This window comes from Charadrius vociferus, unplaced genomic scaffold (assembly GCF_000708025.1).
Source record: "Charadrius vociferus isolate BGI_N301 unplaced genomic scaffold, ASM70802v2 scaffold858, whole genome shotgun sequence".
Classification (NCBI taxonomy): domain Eukaryota; kingdom Metazoa; phylum Chordata; class Aves; order Charadriiformes; family Charadriidae; genus Charadrius; species Charadrius vociferus.
Genome location: NW_009649724.1, coordinates 1218348 through 1230913, shown reverse-complemented (window position 1 = coordinate 1230913; position 12566 = coordinate 1218348). Strand labels below are relative to the sequence as shown.

Sequence of the window (12566 nt, the reverse complement as noted above, 5' to 3'; positions counted from 1 at the left end):
GGCGGCGCGGGAGGCCGCGCTCTGCCGGTGCCATGAGCTTCTTCGGGTTCGGGCAGAGCGCGGAGCTGGAGCTGGTGCTGAGCGACGCCGAGAGCCGGCGGCGGGGGGAGCACAAGACGGAGGAGGGCAAGAAGGAGAAATACTTCCTCTTCTACGACGGGGAGACCGTCTCCGGGCGGGTGGTCCTCACCCTCAAGTACCCCAACAAGCGGAAGGAGCACCAGGGCATCAAAGTGGAGTTCATCGGGCAGATCGGTAAGAGCTCGTCCCCGCTCCACGCCGGTCCCCGGACCCGGTGGCCTCCCCTCTAGGTCGCATTGCACGTTCCTCTCTCGCCTTCGATGCTGGGTTTGCACGCAGGCCGGTGCAAGCCGTGGCGCCCTACGGTAGGGAGATCCTCGCCGGTGCGAAGTAGGTTACGTGCACTGCTGAGCAGCGCTCTGCTGCACAGAGAATTCCCACGGCCGCCCAGAATTATTCCAGCCTCTGTTGGAGCTGGGCAAGCCGGTCTGCGCCCTGCGCTCAAGCCCCGGCGGAAGGGAGGGCACTCCGGTCCCTTTCCAGGTCATTGTTCTCCCATCCTATTTTCTCACTCCTGTGCGGTCACCAATTTCAACTCTGACTCCTGGAGGTAGGGTAAAATTCAGTTTCTGTCCTGCAGATGCAGGTCTGAGCCCGGACATCCTAGCGACACCAGCCCTCGGGGGAGAATTCTCCAGGCTGTCTTTATTCTCAGCTCTACGAGCTGTCTGTTTGCGTGTCTCGTGTGCCTATTGATTCGGTTAGGGAAGCAGTGGCTCTGCTGAGGATGGTGAATCGGGTGGGTTCTGCCTCTACATCTCAAATCACCAGCGGCACCTCCCCAGCCCCTACCCCACGACGTGTTTTAACTGGGTTCATCCGCTTTCTTGAGGCCTACGGGCTCAGCTTGTCCGATTCCATCTTTTATTCTCTTATTCTTTGAGTGGGTGACCATGCATCCCTGCACGGTTAGTTGGGTGACTTCACGTTGTTCAAAACTCGTGGTTATCTGTGCGTGTGACCAATTTAGATTTAATATTTCCTGCTTTCTTAGAGGAAAAGGTAGCTGCCACGCCCACTCTTCAATCGGAGTAGAGATGTCTGTGTCTCATGAACGTGCCTGAGACCCACGAACCAAAATAAGTTCGGGATGTTCCCAGTGATGTGGCTGTGCTCATGTGTGCCATGCCTCACGTCTGTGGCCTTCCGTACTCGGGTTTAACCCTCAAAATCACTGCACGAGCCGTGGGCCTGCAACCTTTGCAATGCAAATCATGCGGTGTAGGAAAGCAAACGAGAGGGTTTCCCACCCAGCCCTGATACTGCTGTTTAATATTTTTGCTGGCCTCACTCGTGCAGAACACTGCTTTTTCGGAAAGGAAGGGGAGGCCAGGCAGAGAGAGCCTGTGAATGATGGAGCGTCAGTGAGCCCGTTCATCGGGAGCTAGCTTATGACCTCCTGATTATGATCATCAGTGGAAATTAAGCATGAACTTCGCTTCCTGCTCCTCTCTGCTGCCTCGCCTGCTTCTGAATCCCCATTTTGGAAGACTTTTGAGCCGTATATCTTTAGAATAACCACTCTGAATTCACATTATTGCCCAAGCAGGGTGTGTTAGGAGCTGCTGTGGCTGCAGATTAGCCCTTTCTTTTTGCCCATCAGGCCACTTTAATATAAAGTGCTGAAGTTTGTATCGCTGATGGCAGTTCCTTAATGCTTTCCATCTCAAAACGGCTTGCTTTATATTCCAACTCCTCGCTGCCGTGAGGTCAGTATCTATGTGAGACAATTTAACAGGTAGGGAGACTGAGACATAAAGGAGTGATGTGTCACAGGGAAGATGGCTGTTACCGACCGGGTACCAGAGGCCACACTGTGAACACTGTGTCCTGCACAATCTCTGGTGAGCCCATTTAAGATTTCAGTTCAGCCGCAGTTACTGTGTCCTGAGCGTGCCACCAAAACATTGGCAGGTTATTTTTTTTTCAATCTGGAAACCTTAAAGCTCTGAAAAGCTGAAATTACAGCTTATACCTGTTTGACATGCTAATGTCTTCTCAAGTGTGGGAAACATCAATCCTTCGTATTCTTAAGGCTGCAGAGCGCCAATCTGTGCCCTTCTGAGGTATCAGAGAACTTAGTACACTGACATTTGCCTCCCCTTGCTTTAAATTTGATTGTCATCTTCTGCATCGTGTGGGAAGATGATCTATTCCTCTTTTTATGTGGCACGTGGCTTCTCTCTGTCACATCAACAAGCACTTTCCTCTCAGTGGACATGTATTCAGTGCAGAGAGAGTTGGTTTATTTATGTCACCTGCCTGCCCAGCCTAAAGGGCTTGATGGCACTCGCTGTTCTGCCTAAGTGAGGGGTGTTCAAGTGCCAATATTTCCATTATAGAGATAAGGTGAGCAAAGGGGTGTAAGACACAGACATTACTTAAAAGCTGAAATCTCACTGTGCTTCTCAAGGAGCGGAGAACTGAGTCTCACTGCAGCTCCTGAACTCTGCTAATACCTCTCACAAGCCTCTTCTGCACAGTTTAGCGCTGACGGTGAACTTGTGTGTATATGATTGTCTGATGACTTAGTTTTTTGTTTCCTCATCCAAACAGATCAGATTGGCTACAACTTTACCTTTTAGAAGGACTGTGTGGGTGTCTTGTAGTCACACAGCTCACGCACAGGGTTGGGAAGGGCAGATTGATGGTTATGTGTAATACAGAGCTGTTAAGGCAAATTGCAGAGTTTTAAGTTTCTGTTGCTTTGTCTTAAGGGAGAAAATTTTGTGGAAGCGTAGAGAGGATTGCTTTCATTAAATGAGGAAACCTGTAGTCGTTTCCTGCTTGACGCAAGAAGGTTATGGGGAAAACTGAAGCAATGTGACCATGTTGGTTACTTGAGCTGGTTTGAGCAATGCTTCCAAAGGTAAATACTCTTCCCTCATTGGTGTTCATGTGGCCATTAATGTGTTATCCAGGGGCTGGTGGAACAGTTGACTCCCCTGCCTCCCCACACACTCGGTAGCCATGCAGTGAACACTGGCTTTGTGCAGAATTGGTGAGGATCTCCACTGTTACTTATTCCCTGGTGCGAATCAAGACTACTAAAACTCTGTTTTCAAAGGATAAGCAGGAACGGTTGGAAGCCTCCTAGCCCTTTGTTTTTGCTTTGTTGCTGTTTGCTGTTCCAGAGAAGCAGTGGTGTTTTTTCCTCTCTTTACAGTGGCAATGCCTTTGGCCTGGAATATTGTGTAGACAATTATTGGAAGAGATTGCATGAGCTGCTGGCTCCTCTTCTCAAACAGTCTGAACATAATTAATATTGATAATAGGTGACCCATGTCACTCTAAGGCAAGCAGCGTTCCTGATCGTTGTAGCAGGTGAGGCTGTGCAGACCTCTTCCTTCGTGTTTCAGGGAGGAAAGTTCTGGTCTGCACCTGGCTCTGATGGAGAGCAGTAAACAAGTGCAGGATGTTGCAGCCACAGACTGCCCTGGTAGGTTCTCTGAACAGTGGTGAAGGAAGCAGTGATCTGGACAAGGAGTTGCTCGTAGCTGTGAAATCTCCTGCTTTTCCTCACTGTGTCACGTGGGACTAAGCATCACTGCTTAACCTGGACTTCTGTCTTCCTAGAACTCTACTATGACCGAGGAAACCACCATGAGTTCGTGTCTCTGGTGAAAGACCTGGCCCGTCCTGGTGAATTCACTCAATCGCAGACATTTGACTTTGAATTCACACATGTGGAAAAACCTTACGAATCCTACACGGGGCAGAATGTGAAGTTACGGTGAGTCTCCTCCCCTTTCTGACCCCAGTTCTTGGTTCTGTGCAGTGTGCAAGTACTGAAATTTACTGTGATGATACTGGAGTGCAGCATCCCTTCCCAGACATCCTTGCAAGCTTGTAATGTAACTCCAAATGAATTTGGGTGGGCTGAGTTGTAAAAGGCTGTCTTTGAGGGCTTTACTTTTATAAGCATGCATCCGGCTTTATAGAACTTGTTTTGCACCATCTAAGTGACAACAGAAATCAACCCCTCTGAATCAATGAAATACTTTATCATTTATTTGGTAATTCAAAAACAAAAGAAATTGTCTCCAAGGGGGACACTTTTGCTGCCTTGTAATCAGTCTTGTTGACTTTAATTGTGCTGTCTATGCAAACAGATGCCTAGCTTGTATCCTGTTCATATGTTGCAAACTGTATTTCACAAGTAGGCACTCCAGTTGAGTTGAAATCCAGTCACTGGCTTTTAAGGGGGGGTTGGAAAATTCTGAGATCTGCAGAAAGAGGTGTGCCTGTGGAGACCAGTGCGATCTAATCTCTTGCAAAAGGGCAGTGGTTTTAACATGTGCAAGCTGTTACTCAGATTCCCAAAATGGTGCTTAGGTAGCTCAGGCTCACAAATGCATGAAAGCTTAGAGAAGTCTTAGAAGAGTCTGCTTTTCCTTTTGAAAATTCCCTTCTTTCTTTTCCAATGTGAGGTATTGCCTGCTCCAGAAGCCAGGGTACCAGCAAGAGTGCTTGGGTAGCCCAGTGCAATCCACTCAGCCCCAGGTCCCTCCCTGCTTTGTCTCTGTTGCTGCCAGGACAACCCTAACAGGAGGGGGACTCTCCTTGCAGGTATTTCCTCCGAGCGACTGTGAGCCGCAGACTGAACGATGTGGTGAAGGAGATGGACATAGTTGTGCACACTCTGAGCACCTACCCAGAGCTCAACTCCTCTATTAAGATGGAGGTGGGGATTGAGGATTGCCTGCACATTGAGTTTGAGTATAACAAGTCCAAGTAAGTGTCTCAAGAGCAGCCAGTGGCTGTGGGGAACCATCTGCTACAGGGGACCGCTTGGTTTGGAAGCCTGAGGCATGTCTCTTGCATGTGATCCTCAAAGGGATTCTTTGTTTGTGCGGTCCAGCAAGGCTGGCAGACAGTTCAGATCCTGGTTGAGGATCTTTAGGTTCCTCTCCTTGACATAGATGTGCTCCCTGGACCAAGGAATGGGAAGCAATGGCTGTGGCATACTGAGCTGGGAGCACAGTGTGAGGCTGTTGCAGTAACTTTGCATTCTCTGTATTCTCAGCAAGATCAGCATTTCCAAGTGTCTTGAAAGTATAATGTTTGTTCTTTACCGGACAATACAGCTGAAGTGGGACCTTAATTCAGGCACAGAAGTTGGAAACAACTCTTTTAAACTACTTTAATGCATCTTTCCCAGCTGATGCTAGCAAATCTCCCTGCAGCGTAACCTAATTGACCTAAAAAATTGGTTTTGGAGGCTCTGCTGTCACAGGGGTTTCTTGCAGATATTCAGCCTGAAATTCTGTTTTTAATTTATCTGATTGTGCCAAATGTTCTTGTCGATTTCCAAGAGACAGGAAGATGAAAGATGAAGTGCTGTTTAGGGCAGCCTAGTGGAGGTGGTTGATGTGGGGCCACAGATAAGAGCAAAGTGCCTGACAAGCAAGTTCCCACTCTTCAGTCTCTGTCCTGGTCTGCTGCACAGTGTTTGACTGTGGTGCTTTCTTCCTCCATGTGCTAGGTATCATTTAAAAGATGTGATTGTCGGAAAGATCTACTTCCTGCTGGTGCGAATCAAGATCAAACACATGGAGATAGATATCATCAAGAGAGAAACAACAGGGACTGGACCCAATGTATATCATGAGAATGACACAATAGCTAAATACGAGATCATGGATGGGGCACCTGTGAGAGGTGAGAAGGCAGATGAACCCTTCAAAATTCCTCTTCTGAAGTCTCTTGGGGTGGGAATACAAGTCCTGCAGTATCTTCAGCTAAGTCTGTGTGTTCAGTAGTAGTAGTATGCATCCTATTTCACTAGTGCACTCACGGCAGTTTACATAGGTCATTAAATACGATCCCCTTCCTTCTCTGGTATGATGAAGGGGAATTGAGGCATAATGAGTTGCAATGACTTAATTATTTTGATGAAGCAGTGGCAGAATTAGGAATAGATTTAAATTCACTGTTGGCATGGGCCACCAGCTGGCATTGCTGCAACTTGGAGCAGAAAGATGTGGTGTTCTAGCTCTGTGCCAATCTCCTGTGCCACTTGTTTTCCAGTTCCATTGCCCAGCAGAGTCACCTGCCAGAGAATATGTCACCTTACTTATTTTTTTCCTGCAATGCTGTCTTGATGCAAGCCACAAACAAGTCCTATGCTATTAAAGTGGAGATGAAATAGCTGTCAGCAAGGGCAGGATCTGGCTATGGACCATGCATGCTGATTTTGGAAGGGAGCTGAGGTCTTTTAGATCATCTTACTCCACTTGCGGAAATGGTCACGAAGTTTGTGGCCTAGTGAGATTTTGCTTTGCGGGTGCTCTCCTGGTTTGTATCTGTGCGTTCTGTCTGTGCTGATGGTTCTGTGCACTTTGTAGGGGAATCCATTCCCATCAGACTCTTTCTGGCTGGCTACGAGCTGACTCCAACAATGAGGGACATCAATAAGAAGTTCTCGGTGCGCTATTACCTCAACCTGGTGCTGATCGATGAGGAAGAGAGACGCTACTTTAAACAGCAGGTGAGAAATAGAGCTGTTAGTTCTTCTTGGACCTGTAGACTGTTGCTGGGGTTGCTATGTTATAAGGACCTTCTGGGAATTTGGGATTCCCATGGGGGAGAATCAGGTTCTTGATTGAGTATCTGTAAGGACTAGACAAATGGGAACGTGCAAAGAGGGTCTAGAAAGAATCGTCCCTGCAGGTCAGATATGAGTGGTGGTGGGGATGCACGTAGAAGGTGCCCACCTGGGACTTCTTTTCCACTGTCTTGCCCTTTGGCAGAGCTTCTGTGCTTCACCTTATGAATTCCAATGTGGTAGCCAACGGCAATGAGACAGAGCTGCCCTAGACGTCCAGAGAGCTGCCTCTTGTGTGCTCACATCCTGGGGAGGAGTGCTCTACCCACGTTTTCAGGAAGGCCGCATTGCGAGGCCTCTGCTTGCCACTGCAAGTGGCCTCATGTGCATGGCTGTGGGTGGAACATGCCAGCATGGGCTGAGTTCTCACTGGGTGCGAGCTGCTCGCCTGGCAGCTTGGTTCAGCCTTTGGGTCTGGGTGGGGCCAGGAGAAGGTCTCACGAGCCCTGACAAGCCCTGCTGGCTGTGTTACTACAGGAGGTGGTGCTTTGGCGGAAAGGAGACATAGTGAGGAAGAGCATGTCCCACCAAGCAGCCATCGCCTCCCAGAGGTTTGAGGGGACATCCTCACACACCGAGGCCAAGACCCCCAGCCAGCCTGCAGAGAACAACGGCCGGCAGTGAGAGGCCACGCAGAGGAAGGCTGCTGTGGAGCCAGTGGGGACAGCAGCAAGGAGGAAGAAAAAACACTTCAGAGACTTCATGAAAATAAATACCCGTTTTTGACTTAATTCCTTTCTTCAAAGGACTCGTAGGGTGGGAAGGGGATGGGAGGGCGAGGCAAGCTGGAGCGCTGGTGGTGCGGAGTTGAAGGTACCTCAGTGCTTCCCAATCAACTACATTCTTCTGGGGTCAGCTGCTTTGAGGCATATGTCCGGAGGCTGCGGAGCTGCCTGATCTCCTCTTTGCCCCGAGACCCTTTCAGTGTGGCAGCGGGGAGGGAGAGAGCAAGTGAAGGCCAAATCTGCTGCTTCTTCACAGCGGTGTGGAGGTTGCTTTGAGGCTGTGTAGGATGGATATTTTTCTTGCCTTTCTGAAATCTTCACGAGGGAAAATGACACAGTGATTAGCTGGAAGGTAGCGCAGGGAGTCAGAGACTGAGGTGCGGCCTACTTGAAATTGCTTAGTGTTATCCCCTCGCTGCCTCCCTTTCTTCTTCATGGCAGCGTTGGATTCCTTGTCACAAACAGTTATATCACGTAGTTGACTCAGCCCTAGGACTGCCACACAGCCACGCGGAGCACGGGCAGCAGGCGTGCTGTTGTGTCCTTGCTGTGGAGCTCCTGACTGCCGTGTTGCGACAAGGGGAAGCTGCGGCTGGTAGGAGGGAGTGAGGCATGCAAATGCAGGAGGAGGTGGTGCAGGTTGGGCAGAGCAGTGAAGGTCCCAGTGCTGCTGGGTGGGCAAGAAGAGGGGGCAGAAGGCTCCTGGCTGAGAGCAGTGCCTTCCTAGTCTTGTCCCAGCAGCTGCCCGAGTGCCCATGAGATTCAGTCTCTGGTTGCTGCACTCATACAGGTCCCAGTAGCTGCTGTGGAACAGGGGCAGACCAGCCTTGAGAGGTCTAGAGAATAGTTTTGGAACGTGAGAAATAAACGCTGTCCTGGGAGCAGGCTTACGCTGCACATGCTGCCCTGCTCATGTCTGTATCCTTGTGACAGAGAAGGCTTTGTAGTAGGGACAGACGGCAGTATAGAAACACGTGTATTGTTTTGTTTGCTCCCTCACACCTGCGGGATGAGGATTAGTAAGGACAGAAAGTGGATGCAATTGTTTGAAGAAGCTCATGGCCTGTGTGTGCTGCTAGATGAAGCCAAGCAGCAACTGGAAGGATGGTAGAGCGCTCTGGTTCCAGAGACACATTCCTGAGGCCTAAGCTGAAGCCACCAGTGAGGTCTGAGAGTATGCCATGAACTGAGAACCTTAATGCGGGTTTTTTCTTTTCTAAAATAAGCTTCTTTAAGTCTTCAGCTAAGTAGAGTCATGAGAACATTCCCAAAAGGGAGCCACTCCTCCATTAAAAATTAGATGTGGCTTAGTAGACTTGATTGACTGAGTCTGGAGAATATCCATCCTGTTTAGATGCCCTTCAAAGAAGCAGGTGGTTAGACCTCGTAGCAGATGGAGAGACAACCCTGCACTAAATGCTGGGATATGAGCTCTATCAAGTGGGATTTGTCTGGATTTCCCTGTGAGTTTGTGGCTCACTAGGGTTTTGTCCAACTTCCTTTTGACTCTGGAATTAATCTCTTCTGTCTTGGTCCTACAGCTGAATGTAGAACAGTTGTCTTGCAGCTGGGAAATGGAAGTATCTTCTGCTTTGTTTAGTGGAACAGTGCTGGTGGAGGGAGTGCGGCCCTGGGTGGGAGGGGGAGCTTTTTATGTAATAAGACAGCTACTGTATTTCAGTGATAAATGTGTGTTTCTGCTTGCCAAAGTAAGTTATCTTTTACTCACCACGTGTAAGGTTGTGGTTTCTAGTAGAGCTGGACAGTCTTGCTCTGTTGTAGAGGACACTAATGATCTCATCTCTACTGAATGCTCGTGTCACACCATGTTTCTGCTCTGTAGTAGTGAAGACGTGGCTTGCTTTTCTTTACATGAGAAGTCTGTGCCATGGGCTGGAGCCGTGTCTTCCTAAGACTGAAGCAAAAGCTTACTTTAGACAACTACCTTGTTATGCCAGGGCAAGAGGCTCACATGGCAAAGGAATCTGGATGTTACTTTTGACACTCACTCTACTCCCCGCTCAGTGTAGGGGAACCACCTGTGCTGTGGCAATACACAATCTTTTAGAGACAAATGAAGCTCCCATTGGGAGCCTCTGGGGATAGCAGACTATCTTTCCGTGGCTATGCTGAGCACAGCAGCACCCTGACCACCCTCTCGCTTCCCCTCAACTCCCATCCCGCCCAGCATTATTTTCCTTGCCTATTCCTCTTGACTGTAGGCCATGTGGTACTAAAGAAACCCCATGGATGAAGCTGTCTCTGCATTCCAGGAGTGTTTTGTTTACTGGCCAAACAGCATCAGTACTGGATGTAAGATAATTGTCTGACAAGACAATGTACTGTAAGGAGATTTCTATTAAACAGCTGTTCATCGCTTCTGGAGGGATTACTTGGAAAAGGTGCATGAGCCTATACATTGGGTTGGTTTGTTTTTGTTTTTTCTACTTTGTGCCCCTCTCTCCTGCCTCCCTACTTGTGGAACCAGAATTCAGAAATGATCCCCATTTTTACTTAAATCTAAATGGACCCTTCAACCTGTTACCCGCTAGGCCCTCTGTTTGTCTGGGGTGGAGCAGATGTGCTGAGCACCTTTAGAGAGAAGCTGAAGCATAAGGTCACTCCAACACAAGGTACTTTAGAAAAGCATTTCATTAGCACGGTAAGGGGCAGACACTTCTCGAGCAGTCGCATTCCCCTGAGCTGGGTGGTTCTGTTCAGTACTTGGGTCATTCCCTCTCCCAGGCCAAGTGAGGCTGGGGGGAGTACTCAAGTACTAAACCAAGCAGTGCAACCTGTAATTAAGCCTCTGCTGTGTTTACATGTTTCTTAATTCGTCGTCTTTTCAATGGCTGTATTTTAAAACTTGGGTTTTTTGTCTCTCCAATTAAAAAGAGCCAGCCCTGGCTGTCAAATGCTCTCCATGAGTTTGTCTGATATGGTTTACATCGCCTGGTCTGGGTCTGCGTTGTTGGTTCTTTTCACGGTATTAAGAAATTTTTCTTTAGTGCCATACTGCATAGCCTTCCAAACATGCTTAAGGAGTTTGTCCTTTGTTATCTTTATAAATTTACAGTCTTTCTTTAAGCTATGTCAATGCTCAGAAGCTGTGCTGGTGGAGGACCCATGTAGCTTAAAAATGAGCACGCTAGCTTTATTTTTTTCTATTTCCCCAATGTCAGTACTGAAATAACGTGGGAGATTTTGTACCTGCAGGAAGTTAACCGTAATCTGCTTTGCAGCTATCAGGCTGGATATGTACATACATCTACATTTTCTTGTTCTAGACAGAAGTTTAGCAATACCTTTCTGCAGAAAAACGTTCCACTGCAGTACACGGAACTGCACTGGATCCTGTGGTAAACATCCTCAAGGAGGATATACCTGTTTGATCCTTCAAGTTGCAGATTTTTCCATTATTAAGAATTGAGTGTCTGCAATTGATTCTAAACGGCTTTATTTAAAAATAAGCGAAAATAACAGTGTGTCAGAATAAGGGACATGTAGCTGCGAATCATGTGCAGGCATGTTCTTGTTTCTGCAATTGAGCAAGTAAACTTGAGAATTACGCTGGTTTAGGAGGAGGCATCAGCGGGCTGGGTAGAAGCTGTGCTGCTGTCAGTTTCTTAATGTGGCTTTTCCTCTTCCAGGCTCAAGACAAAATCAAATTCCTCTGCATTGAAAAGGTAAGGAAGAAAAAGCTGTCAGTGGAACTTCCAAGTTCTCTGAGTGAGGGCTGCCTCTCAGAGGGAATGGCACCAAGAGTGCAAGGAAGATTCTTACCTTGTGTCAGTGGTTGGATGGAAAGACGCTGTCTTGTGAAGAGCATCATGTTCTTTAGGGGGCCTCCATCTGCTTTATGTGCCAGGTGGTGAGCCTTGATTTCAGAAAGGGGGATGAAACGTTTTGTCATCCGCACAAACTGGACATCCACCTGGGAAGTGATGGGCAGCAAAGGAGCATGGTTGGAGAAGAATATAGCCTCCAGATGTCACATAAGATCGTTGTGGGGATAAAGATTTTAAGTTGAAGAAAATCAGCAAATGGCTGATGCATACTATCTTATAACAGTATGGAAGCTTTTCCTTGCTCAAGGCTAAACTTTCAGATGCTTCTGGCAGGTGATCTGTTTACATGAATCTTAGCACTGTGCACTAGGAAAATACATTCATGTTGTCACAGACAATACAAAATTAAGATGCAGGATGCAGCCAGGCTGTGAACAGTCACTTCCCTATAATTTAGCACGCCTCAAAACTACAGCTTTGTTTGCCGTAGGCTGAGAGTGGTACGTAAAGATGTTCCTTCTCTTTCCTAACCCAGAATTCCGCCATGCATGGAGGTCAGGTCTGCATCCAAGTAAGATTTGAAAATTTAGGGAGATACACTTGACAGCCTTCTGGAGGAGATAGAGGAAAGGGCACAGAAAACAAGCAGGACTGGATTTTCTCTTGAGAGAGAAAAAGGTAGCTAGGCCAGGACACAAGCTTAAGAAGATATGTAATACGAGGCAAAGAGTCTTCTACCTTCACTCAACTTGCCCACAGAGCTTGTAACAGCTGTATTTAGTTTACTACATTACCATGGACCATTTGGGGTTCTCTTTTCTGCTGGAGGAATCATAATGAGGATCCTTCTGATCAAACTGTGTGTGATCAGGGTATGCCTCCTTTACGATCTGAAGCAAAAGGGGAGAAGAATGCGAGACAAGTTCCCATCAGTTAAAAACTGTTGTCAGCAAAGGGTATGAAATGCCCTTGAATAAGCTGTGACTAGACACAAGGAATAATCCTGGTGCAACAAATCAGCCTTGCTTTCCCTGAGCTCCACTCTAATGGTGGGATATGTTTCCTTCCTTTACATTTCTTGGGTCAAAGCACTGCAGAACAGTATGGCCTTCAATGAAGCATCATGACTTCTTTGGAGAGCAATGTGGAAGGAGCACACGCAACAGAGGAAAACTGGGTAGATGATGATAGTCTTTGTGACAAGTTCTCCTCTTAAAGAAAAAGCTTTTCTGTGCCCTAGGTTTTACACTACTGCCTTGCAGGCTCAGCTGACTAGAATTTAGTGAATCAGATTTTAATCAGAGCGTGGAGCAACACTTGACTTGGCTGGAAGCACTCTGAAATGTCAGCAGGGAGACAGCAGTT

At 47.7% G+C, this 12566-nt stretch overlaps 2 protein-coding genes across 3 annotated transcripts in view; one reads left to right on the top strand and one right to left on the bottom strand.

Annotated features, from left to right (window-relative positions):
- Positions 1-27: 27 nt before the first annotated feature.
- VPS26B (vacuolar protein sorting 26 homolog B (S. pombe)) lies at positions 28-7400 on the top strand. The gene is made up of 6 exons (XM_009890790.1): positions 28-255; positions 3658-3814; positions 4651-4815; positions 5567-5742; positions 6429-6571; positions 7166-7400. The coding sequence occupies exons 1-6, from the start codon at positions 33-35 to the stop codon at positions 7310-7312; spliced, it is 1011 nt and encodes a 336-aa protein (XP_009889092.1). The 5' UTR covers positions 28-32; the 3' UTR covers positions 7313-7400.
- Positions 7401-10830: 3430 nt separating this feature from the next.
- The window catches only part of THYN1 (thymocyte nuclear protein 1), a 5461-nt gene continuing 3725 nt past the window's right edge, over positions 10831-12566 (bottom strand). For both annotated transcript variants that reach the window (XM_009890789.1, XM_009890788.1), the window contains exons 6-8: positions 11996-12091; positions 11197-11347; positions 10831-11086 (exon numbers count right to left, since the gene is read on the bottom strand). In XM_009890789.1, coding sequence (XP_009889091.1) covers positions 11040-11086; positions 11197-11347; positions 11996-12091 — 294 coding nt within the window. In that variant the 3' untranslated portion in view covers positions 10831-11039. The remainder of the gene's footprint in view (positions 11087-11196; positions 11348-11995; positions 12092-12566) is intronic.

Bases quoted from the DNA above. Each gene is read 5' to 3' on its own strand.
- VPS26B (XM_009890790.1), top strand. From the start codon at position 33: ATGAGCTTCTTCGGGTTCGGGCAGAGCGCGGAGCTGGAGCTGGTGCTG. The intron at 256-3,657 runs GTAAGAGCTCGT...CTGTCTTCCTAG, and splicing joins GGAGTTCATCGGGCAGATCG to AACTCTACTATGACCGAGGA. The intron at 6,572-7,165 runs GTGAGAAATAGA...GTGTTACTACAG, and splicing joins GACGCTACTTTAAACAGCAG to GAGGTGGTGCTTTGGCGGAA.